At 45.2% G+C, this 16440-nt stretch overlaps 2 protein-coding genes across 4 annotated transcripts in view; one reads left to right on the forward strand and one right to left on the reverse strand.

Moving 5' to 3' along the window:
• The window catches only part of SNX11 (sorting nexin 11), a 51444-nt gene extending 41918 nt beyond the window's left edge, over positions 1–9526 (reverse strand). The window contains exons 1-3 of one of the 3 annotated variants that reach the window (XM_088474568.1): positions 8548–9526; positions 8055–8115; positions 5334–5420 (exon numbers count right to left, since the gene is read on the reverse strand). In XM_088474568.1, coding sequence (XP_088330694.1) covers positions 5334–5420; positions 8055–8081 — 114 coding nt within the window. In that variant the 5' untranslated portion in view covers positions 8082–8115; positions 8548–9526. Of the gene's footprint in view, positions 1–5333; positions 5421–8054; positions 8116–8501 lie in introns of all 3 variants that reach the window. The other 2 variants (XM_088474567.1, XM_088474566.1) reach the window with 2 other exon arrangements.
• Positions 8757–16117, forward strand: CBX1 (chromobox 1). The gene is made up of 5 exons (XM_088474564.1): positions 8757–9114; positions 11711–11880; positions 12821–12995; positions 13846–13940; positions 15250–16117. Exons 2-5 carry the CDS (start codon positions 11741–11743, stop codon positions 15392–15394), a joined length of 555 nt encoding a protein of 184 aa, XP_088330690.1. The 5' UTR covers positions 8757–9114; positions 11711–11740; the 3' UTR covers positions 15395–16117.
• The last annotated feature ends 323 nt before the right edge of the window (positions 16118–16440 follow it).

Below are 16440 nucleotides of genomic sequence, written 5' to 3' on the forward strand. Positions count from 1 at the left end.
GTCTGATGGTAGACCCGTGGTGAAGAATCGAGCCGGGGGTCTGTGCCGGAAGGAGAGGGCGTACCCGTGAGAGACCACCTCCAGAACCCAAGTGTCTGTCGTAGTGAACGACCAACACCGGGAGAACTGCAGCAGGCGGCCTCCCACCCTGGGATCCCCCAAGGGGAGACCCGGACCGTCAGGCCGCAGGCTTGTCATCTGGCTTGGGGGCCGGACGTCTGGTACTCCATGCCTGTTTCCGGGGCTTGACCGATTTCTTAGGGCCAGCCTGTCGAGGAAACGACTGTGGTTTGGGCCTGCCCTGGGCCCTAGATGACCGAAAGGACGATGGTCCAGAACCAGAAGGAGCAGCGGCCGACGGGAGACAAGCAGATTTGGCTGCCGCCAGCGTGGCCACAATCTTATCCAGATCCGGACCGAAGAGAACTTCTCCGGTAAACGGCAACGCTTCCAGACCTTTCTTGGATCTGCGTCCGCCTTCCAGGATCGCAGCCACAAGGTGCGACGAGCAGCTACCGCTGCTGAAGAAATTCTAGACACCAGAGTACTAATGTCTAGAGCCGCCTCGTTGATGTAGGTGGCCGAATCACGGAGATTGCCAATCAACTCCGCCTGTTCGGCCGGACAGTCGGATTCAAAAGAAGCCTCTAATGAATCCGCCCAGCGTTCCATCGCTCTGGCAACCCAGCAAATGGCCATAGCCGGCCGTGCTGCCCCCCCTGCAAGGGAATAAGCGGACTTCAGGCAGATTTCCACCTTGCGGTCCGTAGCATCCTTAAGGGAGGACATGGATGGCATCGGCAATGTGGCACTACGGACAAGACGGGTCACGTGAGAATCCACCTGTGGAGGGGATTCCCACTTAGCAAAATAATTATCCGCGAACGGATAAGCCACCGCCAGGCGTCTCTGCGGCTGGTATCTTTTGCCAGGTTGTTTCCACGCCTCCTCTAAATGGTCCACCAACTGACCCGAAAGAGGAAAGACTGTGGCATCGCCCTTCACATCTTTGAAAAAGGCATACTTAGATTTAGCCGCTGGGGGAACTTCGTCCTCAATCACCAAGGCTGTGCGGACCGCCCGAATAAGTCCAGGAATATATACTTTGGACTTAGCATCAGCGTCCTTAGTATGGAGAGGTTCCTGATCGTAAGGATCCAGAATCTCCCCATCATCAGACGTCCCTTCGTCATCCTCATAAGGAGCGGACAGAGACGCCACCGGCCTTTTATGAGGCCGCATCACAGACTCCCCTTGCAACACATCCGACAAGTGCTGTACAGAACTCGTCAGGGAGTTAACCCACGCTGGCTCCTGAGAACCCGGGAGCGGGGAAATAGGGAGACTGTGGGGTACCACCAATTGTCGTGGGAACCCCTGCATGGGTGACGACACCACAGACTGCTGGGACAAACCCATCGGAGTAAACGCGGGCTGCGGAGCTAACTGGCCCACTAAAGCTGTTAACGCCTGAGCGAAACAAGCCCAGGGCGGCTCCTGTACCGGTGCTGTAACCGTAATAGGCCGCGCCATGGACAAACACTGCCGGCAAAGGCCCTCCGCGCTACCCTCCCCCTCCGCTAACGGTACTTTGCACGTGGTACACTGTAGCCGGAGGGGAAAATCACTTTCAGACATGATGGCACCATGTATGTGACCTCTCTCACCAATTAAGTATTAAATAGGCGAGAGACCACCCTGCAGCACCGCACCGCAAGGGCTTTAGCAGAAAGAACAGGGACAGTAATAAAGCTGACAGTTTAGAGAAGAAAAGTTACAGGCAGCGCTAGCACAGTCACATACAATGCAGAGAAATAACAATTCCTGCACTAACAGCGCTGATCACTCAACTACACAGACACAGGGCCTGGTAGGACACAGCGCTGCATACACAGACCTGAGCCACAGCGGAGGAGAGGTATGCGGGGGGACCCAGACCACGATGCTTCCTTCCAGACTTCCAGCAGCGTTCACCATGCGTTGCAGAGAAGATGGCCGCCGAGGAGCAGAGAGAAGCTGGCCTGGGGGAGGAGCGCTGACACAGGACCAGTCAGCACAGTGCAGAGAGGGCTGTGTGCAGCGGGGGAGGCGCCGGCTGTGAGACAGGGAAGGCGCGCTCCCCTGGCATGCATTTAACCCCTGGGACGCCGCAGCGCTACCGCTCTGCTACGGTCCGCTGTCCCAGGGGGTAGTGGAAGCGCAGGTTGGTCGCCTGGCTCCACGCTGCAGCCAGTCCCCAGGGAGCCCCCTGCCTGGGGACTTAGGACCATGTGATCAGCGGGGACCCACCGCGGGACCCCGCTGCTTACCTCTGTCCCCCTTGAATCCGGCCATGGTCCGGAGCATCTGGGGTCACCGCTAGCTGTGACCCCAGACGCCCACCAGCATCCCCGGATCAGTACCGGCGTTCTGGTACCGGCGGGGTGTAGGGAAGACAGCATGGACGTCAGGACTGACTGTCCATGCTGTTCATCCAGATGTGCAGCCACAGCTGCATGAAGAAAAAGCTTCAGGGGCTCTTCTAGCCCCCACTCCAACAGGTGCACCCGACTCCGGCCGGGCACCAAACTAAACTGAGGTGCCTTGGCCCGGGGCCGGGGTATAGGAGGGGGACCTAGTGCATCCTGGGAGGCTGAAAGCTTAACTCTTTGGTGCCCTGCGACTGACGTCACACCTATACCCCAAGGTATCCTGTGGATACCCTATGGACCCTGAAGTAGAAAGATAAACGTAACTTTTTATTTACTGAGCTAAGCATAACAAACAGCCTAACCAGGATTGGCTGCAACATCTGTCAATCATTTCTGCATTAGATTGATTGGCCGTTTCAGGGCTAGCAGATCACTGGCTTCAGGACCCTTCAATCATAATGATTGGTTTCCGATTGGCATGTAAATACTGACACATGGAGCTAGCTGATTACTGGGCAATCTTCTTTGTGAGTAAGCCTCCGGGCGAAACACGTGTCATCAAGGGCCCGATCAGCTGACCGTCATCACGTGATCGCTACTGTGCGACACACTACAGACGCTGCACACTCTATACTCAATTACCGGGTGTGGACACAGAAACCTCTACTCAGCTGACCGGACGGCTGAATACAGCACGGTGCAGACAACTTCCTGCTTGCAGACACCAAATGACCGGACAGGTACCTCTCTATCCTCTCTGGTGGTGGTTTGACTGATTTGGGGCGCATTTGGGTTCTGCAATGCCACTGGTAACAGAGCGCACCTAACAACCGACAGATCCATAACAGAGACCACCATACTGTTGTTTCTATAGACACTGAACTCGCCACTCTCTCATCACTCGGCCTGCGTTTTCTGTGTGAAAGCAGAAGTGGAGAGATACTTCATGTGCCCTACTTTATATTTTTCAGCCTTATATTATTCGACACTTCATGTAACCATTTAATGTTAAACTACTCTTCAGGTACACGGTTGATTCAAGTACTTTAACAACATATGAGTAAGCGGTCACTTGGTGACCTGTGATGCAATGAATTGTGTATTCTAACAGATAAATACCAGGGTTAATTTCCTGGATTTATACTGAACAATTGGTGTGATTTATCCTATGCTTCACATATCACTTCATTTGTTAACAATATATTAGATACTTGGATATTTTAGATATCTCAACAACATTGAATAATGGTGAATTGGTGACCTGTGATGCAATGAATTTCATGCACTAATACAATCTAAACATGGTTTATTTCCTTGGTATGTAATGGAGTAAACTGTATGACAATATATATATGTGAACACAATATATTTTGTTGCCTTTTTTTCTCTGCAAGTGGAAATTAGACCGTTTATTGCAACTATTGCATCTCTAATTAATGATCAATTACTGTCTGTACCTGCCAGCAATTCTCATCTCTACATGTAAGAGATGATTATTACCAATTAATATTTTCACCCATATTTTCTCCTGCTATAAGAATTTTATTGGATTTCTTCAGACAGGAATTTTCAATTTTACATTATTGTATGTGTAGTGTCTTTGTTTAACGTCTTGTTTTGTAATTCAGTGCTTTACAGCACTAATATTTTAATGAGAATACTATTAAAATTGATGTTTTAATACTAATTCATCATATCATATTAACCTATTCATTCACTGTATTTATGTAATAGTGCCCCAAAAAAATAGTCAACTTGGCCTGCCTGTGCAGGGAACTTTTTTCTTGTTTGGAATTTATGACTATTGGGAGCACCACCAACCACTTTAATTATAAAAGGAGGTTACTCCGAGCTATTATCATTTACAGTTGGTAATCACATCTATAGTTATATCTATGTCTATATAAATATTTTCTCTCTGGTGCAGAATCTTTTTCCCAGCTTCCCTCTTTTGCTTAGAATGGCACCCTGCAGCCAGAATCTATGCAGCAGTGCCGCCTGGAGCATCCTTAGGAAGCTTCAGATGGTCACACCGTTGGCCTTACACCTCCCCGAAGCATCCTGAGGATGCTCTGGGCATGGAGATTGTGGCCCCGCCCCCATGTGACATCACATGGAGGGGTCGTGGCCTGCACCAGCCCGAGGATATTTTATAAATCAAAATGGCCCTCAGCAGAAAAAGAGGTTCCCCACCCCCGCCGTAAACCAACAGAATTACAAATTTAAGTGGATCCGTATATATAAAAAAAAAAAGTGCCTGTATTTAAAAATATTCAATATCTTGGTCAACAATCTAAAGTTATTCCATTAATATCTCCCACCTATATTTTTTATTGATGTATGCCCAACTGATATATATTCATTTGCTGAATCTGGATGTGCCTTATGTCCTTTGGGCCTGATTCAGAGCCGGACGCTCTGACCAGAGCGCTCGCTCTGAATCAGTGCCCTCCTACCTAAAATTGGAGCGGCCTCCTGGCCGCTCACATAGCTGTGGGTGACAATCCACAGCTTATACGAGCAGCCAAAAAGATGGTCGCGATGGTCAAGACCATCGGGCTTGCGATGAGACCCTGCGGTAGGGTCTCGCTGCCGCAAGCCCAGGAGTGCTTTTGGCTCTATCAGAGCCAAAAGCACTCCCACTGACATCACTAGTGATGTCAGTGGGGCCGGACCAAGACGGGAACGCCATGGGAACGCCGCCATCTGGGCAGCCACGCCCACGGCACGCCCACCAAAGGGGGCGTGCTGTCACTCACCATCGACAGCACGCCCCCTTTGGTGCGAGACCCATAGCGACGGCTGGCCGTTGCTATGCGGGTCTCGCGCATGCGCACGACGGAGCTGGCCGTCGCGAGCGGGTCTGAATCAGGCCCCTTATCTCCTGCTTCAGGATTATAATATTACACAAGGTGGACTTACATGAAGGAATATTTTATAATCCACATAGGATGTCCATGATCCCTCATTCTGCAACTTCGGGTCCTGTACACGTATAGTGACAAACTCCTGCAAAAAAACATGAAGTTACACACCTGCCAAAGTTACATGACTGATAATAGACATTTCCTTTAAAAATAAGTTACACTTTTTTTTTTAACACACAAATAGAAGCAGTTTTAGTTACACAGAATCTCTCAGATAGTATGGTTGTGACTATGGAAGCCAATCCCGTCCCATTTTTGTAATCCTAGGATTCGGGACTAAAAGAATCTTAACCCCGAGATTGAATTGTACAAAGATATCATCCTCCCCCCCACCTGGCATCCCGCTCCCTCCTCACCAGTCCCCTTTTACTTACCTTAGACACAAAGCTATGGTCAGAAAGGGCTTCTCTAGTCGGCGGGTGTGCGGTCCGCTCCTCTCCTAGGAGTAGCTGCAGTAGAAGAGCTGGGTTCTGTGATGCAGCTGCTCTCAGTCACTGATTGGCTTGGAGCGCGGTGCCCAGTGATTGTCACCGCACAGTATATTCCCAGCCTATCAGTGGCTAAGAGCAACTGCATCATGGGACTCCATCTATTCTACTGGCAGCTCGGAGAGCCTGTGAGAACCGGATAACGTGTTTGGAACCAAGAAGATAATTATCCCACTGAACCCGGCCCAATCCACAGTGTGTTTTGAATCCCATAATACCCAGGATTTAACGATTATACTCCCGGGTATTTTTGGGACACTAAAACATCTGAGATCCCGGGATCAGAGATTTGCTTCCCTAGTTGTGACATGGACAGAAAAAAAAATTAAACCGTGCTTAGGACAAACAAGTTTCATGTAAGGACTAAGGGGGCGATTCTAGACAATGGGCTGCAAAGAAAATCTTCCATGAAAGTGAACGCGAGGTACTAAAGCAGTTCAAACGCTGGCAACTTATGGCCATTACCAGGAATTGCATTAAATATAAACACAAATTATTAAATTAACAAATTTGAAAGCCCAAGAAACTAGAGTCAAATATAAAACAATACAATAATCAGCTAGTTAAACTGGTCAGTTCTAGTCTACAATTCTTTAAGGCAATCATTTCACCTAATTGAATTAAACAGGTTACTTTTATTGTTTTAGTTTGACAACAAACTGTTGCGTACATTGATGTACATCTACTCCAATACATCTCATTATGAAGACTATAAAAAAAAAAAAAATGTGCTGCAAACTAAAGCAGCTCCCTCTGCACTAGTTCCCAACCTTGAGCAGTCAACTTAATTTCTAGGTTCTTTACAAAAAGTTGTACAATTACTGCATATACCTGAAGGTTGCTATAGCAGGAAATTCCTTTTAGAAGTGCAATGATAGTACATCAGCCTTCAAAAGGTCTTTAATCTCTATTAACACAGAACCAATTCTAATGATTGATGAAGCAAAGAGGTAGATTTTGCTTGCAATACTTTTCTTATACCTTTGCTGGCTCCTACATTAAGGCCATGCCATTAGAATAATATTCTCCAGGCCTGGCCTATTGCCTAAAGTTGACAAAAGTGCTTTTTTATTTATTTATTTATTTTAAGATTTTCATTGTTTCCATTCCATCTCATTTCTCTCCCCTGAGCCTTCCAGGGGTGGTCAAAGCATCAATCGTGGACTCTTGACCACTGTGGATGTCCAGCAGCAGCCAATAAGAATCAGGTTGATTCTTATTGGCTAACTGTGCCAAACTGAAGCCGTAGCTGCGGCATTCCGTTGTCACGGGTGAGACACTTGCACTGAGGTTTTCTTATGGCTCTCTCTCATATTATGTAGTAGATTTAAATTATTAAGATAGCTTAAATACAGTGCACATGGTATTATAAAATTTGAATGGAAATTCTTTATTTGCACCTAGTACAGGGGTTCCCAACCACGGTCCTCAAGTCACACCAACAGTCCAGGTTTTAGGGATAGCCATACTTGAGCACAAGTGATTTAATTAGTACCTCAGTTATTTTGATTTAACCATCTGTGCACAATCATGGATATCACTAAAGCCAGGACTGTTAAACTGGCCACACACTAGAGCAACTTTCAGCCAACTAGTTGATTGGTTGGAATGAAAATCTGGTAACGTATGGGAGTAAATGATGATCAGCAATTTGCTCCTAAATGCCGGAAAACAGATGAAAATGGTCGTTCAGATAAGTTTGTTAAATGTTTGATCTAAACAATTTGTTCCAACATTTTCGGTCCATTTTCCGGCGTTTGGGAGCAACTTGCTGATTGTCATTTGCTTTCATACCTTACCAGATTTTCATTCCAACCAATCAACCAATTGGCTGGTTGGACAGATAATCTTTAGATGTGTGGCCAGCTTAAGTGTGGCTTGAGGACCGAGGTTGGGAATCACTGGTCTCGTGTTTATGCACCAGTGTTACTGATGCGCGCTCCTGCAGGTCGTTAACAATGTCCCCAGTCGTCTGTATTTGCAGTACAAACTGGGGCTATCTTTAGCAATGCCATGCTGCCGAATGCAGCATGGCCCTCCCCATGCCGTTGTTCACAGTTCTCAGTCCGGCAAGTGTGTATGCACTTACCGATGCCAGCACCCCTGCCTGGTCCAGCCGCTGCCGATATCGCTGGGTACACACATCTAGTGTGTATGCACCTTTACAGTAGATCACTAGTACAAAAGCCTGGCTGCCCCTGTCTTATACTATTAATAGCAACACTTACCTCCTCATACAGGTTACTCTGAAACATCGTGACACTGCAGCCTCATCAGAGGGGGTCCCATCTGCAAAGAAAGAGGAGTCAGGATATCACCAGACCACACATCAATAGCCCAGTTTCTGGGAGGGTTCTTATGTCAAGTGGTTTCAGCCTGTGCACACCAGTTACAATCCATAAATACTTCTAATAACGCAGAGTATTAATGGTACAAATGCATGCACGGTGTGGGTGTAGATTTACCCTACTATCCCTTTAACCCGGGAGTCATATGAAATACAGATTCTGTGGCTGATAAAAACCAGGTGAATTGCAGGCTTACAGTCAGCCAGCCACAGAACCTGTGTAACTCTTTATTTTTTTTTATGTGCTGTGGAAAAGAACCACCGGAATACACTATAAAAATATGTGGGCGGCAACAGCTGTAGTATACTGTCACTATTATAATCATACCCCATATACACCGTTTTCACTGCACCAGCCCGCTACACACACGTACATACACACACGCCAGCTTACGCGGAAACACTCCGCCACCACTACTCGTCTCATCTGTTTCTTTTATGGCGAACACTTCCAAGTGTAGTAAGGGCGGGGTGAATACGGCGATGAGAGCAGGTATTTGTCACTAATAATGACGGAATCCTGGGTTCCTGCCCCCTTAATTGTTGTGTCGCTGGTCTACTCTCCTGGCCCTGGCCCACTCCTCCCACCACGTCTATACAGAGGGCCGATGCCCGGCGTTGTTCGCTTGGCAGCGCCTATGATGCTGCCTGCACGTGCCACAGCGCTGAGACTACAGCTCCCGTGATGCCTGGCGGCGTGGCGCATGCGCAGTGTCCGCGCTCGGTGGCGGCAGAGCAGCAGATCCTTTTGTTTGCAGGAGCCACATTTCCAGAACCGAACCGGAGCAGGCGGGCGGCGAGCGCAGCCACATCCCTCCCCACCCGCCCGCTGCTGCCGGCATCTCCGCCCGACACCGGCCTGGCAGTGTCCTAGTGTCCCAGTCGCGCTCGGCACAGGCCTGAGATCCCGGGCACCGACCCGCCACCCGTCACTGTGACTGGTGAGAGATGCTACTGTACCCCCGTGTGCAGTGAGTGGCTGCTGGAGGAGTGATCACATCTCCCCCCTATATAGAACATCATCTGTGTATGCAGTAGGCTGGTGTCACCTAGCCCACACCCCCTTCCCAATCCCTGCCACCTGGACCAGAGGCATGTGGGCACACTGGGCTAGGCTAGAACTGGCTATACGGCCACGCTGGTGTGGGCTAGGTTAGACCCTCAATTGGCAGTCACTGTAGTGGGTTAATATGGGGCATGGCTGGAGAGTGCTAATCTGAAGTTCCCAGGGCTGTAGCCTGCTGCTATAAGGATGGAGGCAGTGCAGACATACCACAATAATATAATTATTTTTGGACCAGGAATGTTTCATCTGCCAAAGGTGGGCTAGTTTTGGCTTGACTTGAATGAGCTGCCTGCCAGGGGTGGGCCTACCTTGTATGGGCCATCTACCAGAGGTGGGCTGTTTTGGCTGCACTGTGTATTGTACTGAATTGGGTACACATTAAGGTGAATTGAATGCATACTATATGTGGCATGGTCTAGTAGCGTGTACATTTACTTGTAGTTGTTTTAAAAGTGTCATCGTATTGCAGAGCTGTACAGTGAACGAATATTCACATTAGTGTTGTCCCATTGAAGCTTACAGTTTCTTTTGTTAAAACAGATCCATTTATTCTGGAAATCATTAGATGATCACATAATGCAATTATTGTTTCTTACACAAGATCCTCACACTTTCCAAGATTCTTTGGTATTAATAAATTGGCTTTTTGGTAGAAATATCATGAAACTGGCTTTTTGTTGAATCGGTGTAAAAGCCTAAAGCCCCCCCTCCTCCCATACATCAGCAATTGATTGCAGGAATTCAGCAATTTGCAATCGATTGTGTATACAAATCTTTCCCTTTTTTCAATCGATTGCAGAATTTCCACAATCGAATGTGTATAAAAATCTTTCCCTTTTTCAATCAATTGCAAATTGCAGCAATCAATTGCTGATGTATGGGGGCCTTAAGATCACTGTATTGGCACATTTTCAACATATATAGCACAGTACTACTACTGAGAAGGTATTGCTGCTGCCTTTAATGAATATGAAAGGATACTTCTCATTGAAAGTTTGTTTTCCCCATCTCCCCCAGTTTTTACAGTTCTTATCAAATTACCTGTGTCCCTCTATTTACCCTATTCATTGTGGGCCACCATGTAAAATAATCAGAATAGAGACCGAAGTCCTGAGTCCTTCCTTGCTAACATCTTGTGACTCGGTGCTGCTGCCTGACTGTCCCTGATTAAAAAAATCTGTGCTAAATGGGATGGCATACTATAGTATTGTATATTACTAATGGTGTTATCACATAAAGCACCTACTATTAAACATACTACCAGGTAGGTCTGGGTCAGACAAGGTTTGACAGATGAGAGGTGAATGTTCTGCAGTCTGCCTGTCTTTATTTTACATCATGGGCAGTCAGCATTTAATAGATTAGATAGGCAGGGGATTACATATTCAGGGTGAGGTAGAAAATTAATTTTTAATTGGACTTGTGCCTAAGGATTAGGTATTTGCTCTCCTTTATTGTCTATGCATTCTTTCCTTAGGCATTAGTCAAGGTTCCCTTTACCTAGAGTTGTATGGTACATTGCTTCAATAATTAGAGATCCAAAAAATTGTACACAAAGTGCCTCCCACTAAAATTGAACCATGCAGTTCATACATTAAGGTTAAAACATACAGAGGACTTTGGATCACTTGTGACTGTCTGTGCCCTTTTGTTTCTTGGATTTCTGGTTTACATGAGTGAAGTCTGATCTCTCCCACAATAGTCCATCTTTTCATAAGTTATAGAAAGTAATGTTGATGCAAATCAATCAGAAAAGATTATGAAATATACAAGTTGCAGTGTATGTCGAGGTAGGTTTTTGATTTTGAGCAGTGGAATGTTTGTCATGGGCATTACTTCAGTGACCTTTCTCACACTATACTATATTTACTCATGCAACACTAGGGGGTATATTTACTAAAGTGCAGGTTTTTATAAGTGGTGATGTTGCCCATAGCAACCAATCAGATTCTAGCTATTATCTTCTAGAATGTGCTAGATAAATGTTAGGTAGAATCTGATTGGTTGCTATGGGCAACATCTCCACTTCTAAAAACTCACTTTAGTAAATATAACCCTAGGTCTGTTTGAAGGCTTTAATATGTGGTATATAACATTAAATTCCTTTACCTATAATGGAGCTAATTCTGAGTATTGGGAGCAAAGCAGAGAAAAACGCATGTAACCTTGTACCTGGGTAAACCATGTTGCAATACAATGGGTGCAAATACATTTACTTATTTTTTTGCATGCATGGTAAATACTGGTAGAATGCATGAATCCCAGAAACCCTGGACAGCAAGTTTAGATTTGAGTTTGGACACATTGCTCCCAAAAATAAATCTCTCGCTGCACATATTAAATCTGCCACACCTGCAGTGCAGCATGGTTTTACCAAGATGCAGTTACTTGCTTATTTTGCCTTGCTCCTAACTCAGAACCAGTCCCTGGGTATACTGTGTTGCTCACTGTTTTTTATTTGCTCCATGCAGCTAACCTCAACCAGTAAGCTGGCGACTTCTATGGGAAAAAAGCAAAACAAGAAGAAAATGGAAGAAGTAGTTGATGAAGAGGAGGAAGAATATGTGGTGGAGAAAGTGCTAGACCGGCGGGTGGTTAAAGGAAAAGTTGAATATCTGCTGAAATGGAAAGGATTCTCTGAGTAAGTGCTGTTGTATCAAAAGGGTTATGGATGCCTGAGAGACACAAAATTGATTATATAAACTTGATTTACCTGACCAAAGAGGCTTATTCTACAAACACTGACTGTCAAACCTGTTATCAGGACATAGCATGTTTTGTGGATCACCTTCATGAGCAGAGGTAGATGTCTCATATCCTGTGGACATAGGTTTTAACTGTAAGTAGACTTTAATGCCTATGTTCCTGACTCTCCTACCTAGCTGCTGTAGTGATACACATCGTAGTAGGGTCTAATTAGGCCATACATCCACGGTCCCGATTGTTTGTTATGGCGATAAAAAAAATAGATCCGCGGACATCAACCGTTGGCGTGTCAGGGAAAAACAGCATGTTAAAAATACCCAACTTGCTGATCAGATAAGTTTTTTGGTGAATCGAGGATTTCAAACATGTATTTCCCCGATACCAGCAGAATGGGGAATTGGAGCAATACATTGCATATGTATGGACCCCATAAGGGTTACCACAGTCTTGCATTCCTCTAGTGCTTGTGGGTAGCATACCATGTCAAGAGTAAACTGCAGAGCAATTTGAAACAATGTTGTATACTTTTTTAATAGAGTGTATATTACTACAGCATCTATTGTGCGTCTTCAGTTGGGGGTGGGTCTACTTGGGTTAAATGGCTCAAGTACACAATAGTAAGAATAAGTTGATCAATTAAGAGGAATACAGTACTGCTCCACGCATTAGCAAAACATATATTATTTGCAGACCTGAGGACAGGTTTGAGACTCACAGCTGTACGCTGGTGTATTTTTGGGTTGCTTATTAAATGCATCTCTGGCCTCTTCCCAGTACAGAAGAAACTCTGTAACGATTGAGAAGCAACTTCACACATATTGAATGAAGTGTCTTGTTGGGGGGAGATTGGATGTGAATTCCTCTGCTGTTTGCAGTGAGGACAACACGTGGGAGCCAGAAGAGAACCTGGACTGTCCAGATCTGATCGCAGAGTTCTTGCAGTCGCAGAAAACCGCACATGAGTCTGATAAATCAGATGGCAAACGCAAAGCCGATTCGGACAGCGAGCTTGCAGGAGAAGAGAGCAAGCCTAAGAAAAAAAAAGAAGAGGTAAGAATATTTGAGGAACCCAAATTGTTGGTGGCAAAGCATACCTAAACTTAAGGGAAAATACCTGTGCCTCATTTTTTATGCATGCACTTAACAATTCACTGCAATGAATAAGCATTTTGCTCGATGATCAACACTCAGGTCTTACATATGGGAAATACTGATTATGCAAAAAAGTTGTACGTAGTGTTTCTGCTAGGCTGCTTTAGTGCGGCACAGCCCCCTGCCCTTGTAGCGGTGCCCCACTAAAGCAGCCTGCACTGTGCCGTCCCCACCTACGGGCTGCAGTGTCCCTTGGGTGGGAAAAGTTGTGCTTACCGAACGTTGCTGGGTGAACAGATGCCGTGTGCACGGTGTCTATTTAGTGAGGGGAGAGCTTGGGAGAAGCACAGCACCTCCCGTTAGTGCTGGGCACACCCCCAAGAGTGACCAATTGGGGACGTGTCACATGGACAATGCCCCCTTTTTGGGAGGATGCACGACTTTGGCGCTTGCAGTGAAACCCTGTCTGCACCTGAGCGCCCTGCCCTGCCCGTGGTCTGGAGTGAAGACTATGTATATGTATTGATTTACAAATTTACTCACAAAATGTGTAACGTGTTAGTTGCTGGGTGTGATTTATTTTAGTTGTTTATGGAAGCAGTAAGAAATCCATCATGCCAAGTTCTCTCCTGTACTCACTAGCTTCACAAAATAGCTGCTGCTTGTGTAGAAAATGTGTGCCCTTTGTTGCATTCAAGACCTTGGTGTGATAGTAATAATCACTGAACTAAGTGCATCTCGATCCAATATGAAAATGTATTTTATACCATTTGACTGCTGCAGAGATGGTTTGTTCTCTCTCTCTCAGGCTGAGAAGCCTCGTGGCTTTGCACGGGGTTTAGAGCCAGAAAGGATCATTGGAGCCACAGACTCAAGTGGAGAGTTGATGTTTCTGATGAAATGGTAAGTCACATCTCTACCTGCCGGTGTACCATTTGGTGACTGAATGTGTTATTTGACTAATTAAGGTCGTTAGAGGTTGTCCACTCAGCGTATCGCACTAATCTATAATACAGCAACTTCATGATATTTAAAAGTTCGTCATATAATATTTAAGCTGATCCCAAAAAGACAATGGTAGATTCTGTGAAGATAATGAAAGCCTTTACATTTGATACACATTTGCGAAGTGTGAGCAAGTATCAGCCGTTTAGACCCATGAGTGCCTAAATAAAATAATTTCTACCATAATAGATACATTTTCTTTCTTTCTTTTTTTTTTTTCTACAGGGGCATACACACTAGACGATGTGCTGAAAGATATTGGGTGTAGACACTGAACGATATCATTCAGTGACGTCATCCTGCCACATCCCTGAACAGGCAATTTCTGACAATATCGTTCGATTGTCCTGCATGTTTGCACGACCTGCGGGAGCACGCATCGATGGTTGTTTGGAGCATACACACTGGACGATATGAACGATATATAATTAAACGATATAGTTATCGTTCATTTTTATCGTCTAGTGTGTATGCCCCATTAGCCCCTGAAAATATAGCACATGGTTTATATGCAAGTGCTCATATTAATAACGTGTGTTTTTCACACATCTTTAAGCTTCACCCATGTGAATATTGTTCTAACCCACTTCGTGATAGCAGTTTCTGTACTGGACATATATTCCTGAGGTTGCAGCCTATTATTTCACTAGGTATTAGTTGACCAAAATTTTAGTGCCTAAAGCTGGCCATACACGCTACAATTATCGGGGCGATCCGCCCAATATCCGCAGTGTATGCCACTGACATCTGCTGCTGACAGGTTGCCAGATAAAATGTCTGTCGGTCAGACGTGTATGCCCAGCTTTAGTAGTTAGTCTTAGACCTGCTCTGCTGTGGATGGGATAGTCTAAGCAGAAAGTTTATTGAGAAAGGTGTTGTGTTAAACACTTATGAACATATTAATGAATTTTGGGACAGCCAACAAAATGACTTTCTAGTTTATGTGATGGGTACTAAGCTAACATGCACAAACAAATGTTACCTTTCCTTTTATCAGTATTAGGTCTCCTGCATTCTAACAATAATGACAAAGCAGTGTATACATAACAGGGAAAAGCAGTCATAAAACCTGACCAGATCAATGTTACTGGATTTTCTACAACTTTTCTATGCAGTCGTCACAAGCTAATGTGCATCTCTTGCAACCAACATGCAATACATTACAGACAGAATGGTACATTATAACCTTTCCATATATTACCTGCAGGAAAAATTCAGATGAAGCTGATCTTGTCCCAGCAAAGGAAGCAAATGTGAAGTGTCCCCAAGTCGTGATTTCTTTCTATGAAGAGAGGCTGACGTGGCACTCCTACCCTTCCGAGGATGATGACAAAAAGGAAGACAAGAACTAAATGCCCCATACAGCTGGTATTACTGATATGGGTAGGGGGAGGGGAGGGCAACTGCAGGCTTCGGTCTTCCTGCAGCCATAGATAAAGGTGTTTCATAAGTGTAGCCCAGGAGAACACTGCACCCTACACACCGCTCCTACTAGTGTTACAAACTACATTTTTACTGAATAGCATGTAATGTTTGGCTATTAGTGATGTCTGTCAAAAAGACGCTGAGATCGCTTGGGATGGGTGGGGGTGAAAAGAGAGCTTTGTTTTTTTTAACTATATATTTTAATCATGGAATGAAGAAACAAAAACATGGTTTCCAAAAGACAAGGAAGATGCATTCTGTTTTTTGACATCCGTTCAATGTCAGGCTCCTCCGTAGAGTCCTTCAGGCAGTTGCAAGAACCCTTCAAAACCTACTTATTACCTAATATATGGGGAATATTGAGATATCCCCACCTTAGCTGATTGGAGGCACGCTCTAAGGGATGTAATGTGGCATTTGTGTACTTTCAACCAGTTAAATTCCCAAGCAGGAATCCTATGGGGGCCCAGGGTCTAACTTGAGATCTTGGCTACTTAAGGGCTCCTGTACAGAGAATACTTGTATAAACCTGTCAACTTTGTAGTCTGTTTTTAAAAGCATGTGTTTTAGGTCTGTGAGAACTTTTATCATACGTAAATATTAGGCAGCATTTTGTTAGTCGTCCGAATAAAACTTTTAGATTTATAAAATATTGTACTTTCTTTATCTTCTGTCATGCATGACTTATATAGTAAAGGTGGAGTGTTGCAGCACCAATCTCTGCTCACAAATGGCCCCTCCAGTATTATTGTAGATTACCAGAAATTGCAAATGTACACACATTGTGGAGTAAACTAGTAGCATCACTAGGGAATGAGGCACTTTATGCTTCATGGTTAATTGTTGGGACTAGGGGCCTGATTCAGACTTGGGAATAGAGTGAGATATCTCTCTCAAATCATCTTGGTGAAGCCATGCTGCACTGCAGATGGGGCAGATTTAAAATGTGCAGAGATTTAGATTTGGGAGGAGT

Source organism: Taudactylus pleione, unplaced genomic scaffold, assembly GCF_031769625.1.
Source record: "Taudactylus pleione unplaced genomic scaffold, aTauple2 ptg000155l, whole genome shotgun sequence".
NCBI lineage: Eukaryota > Metazoa > Chordata > Amphibia > Anura > Myobatrachidae > Taudactylus > Taudactylus pleione.

Bases quoted from the DNA above. Each gene is read 5' to 3' on its own strand.
- CBX1 (XM_088474564.1), top strand. From the start codon at position 11,741: ATGGGAAAAAAGCAAAACAAGAAGAAAATGGAAGAAGTAGTTGATGAA. The intron at 11,881-12,820 runs GTAAGTGCTGTT...TGCTGTTTGCAG, and splicing joins AAATGGAAAGGATTCTCTGA to TGAGGACAACACGTGGGAGC. The intron at 12,996-13,845 runs GTAAGAATATTT...TCTCTCTCTCAG, and splicing joins CTAAGAAAAAAAAAGAAGAG to GCTGAGAAGCCTCGTGGCTT.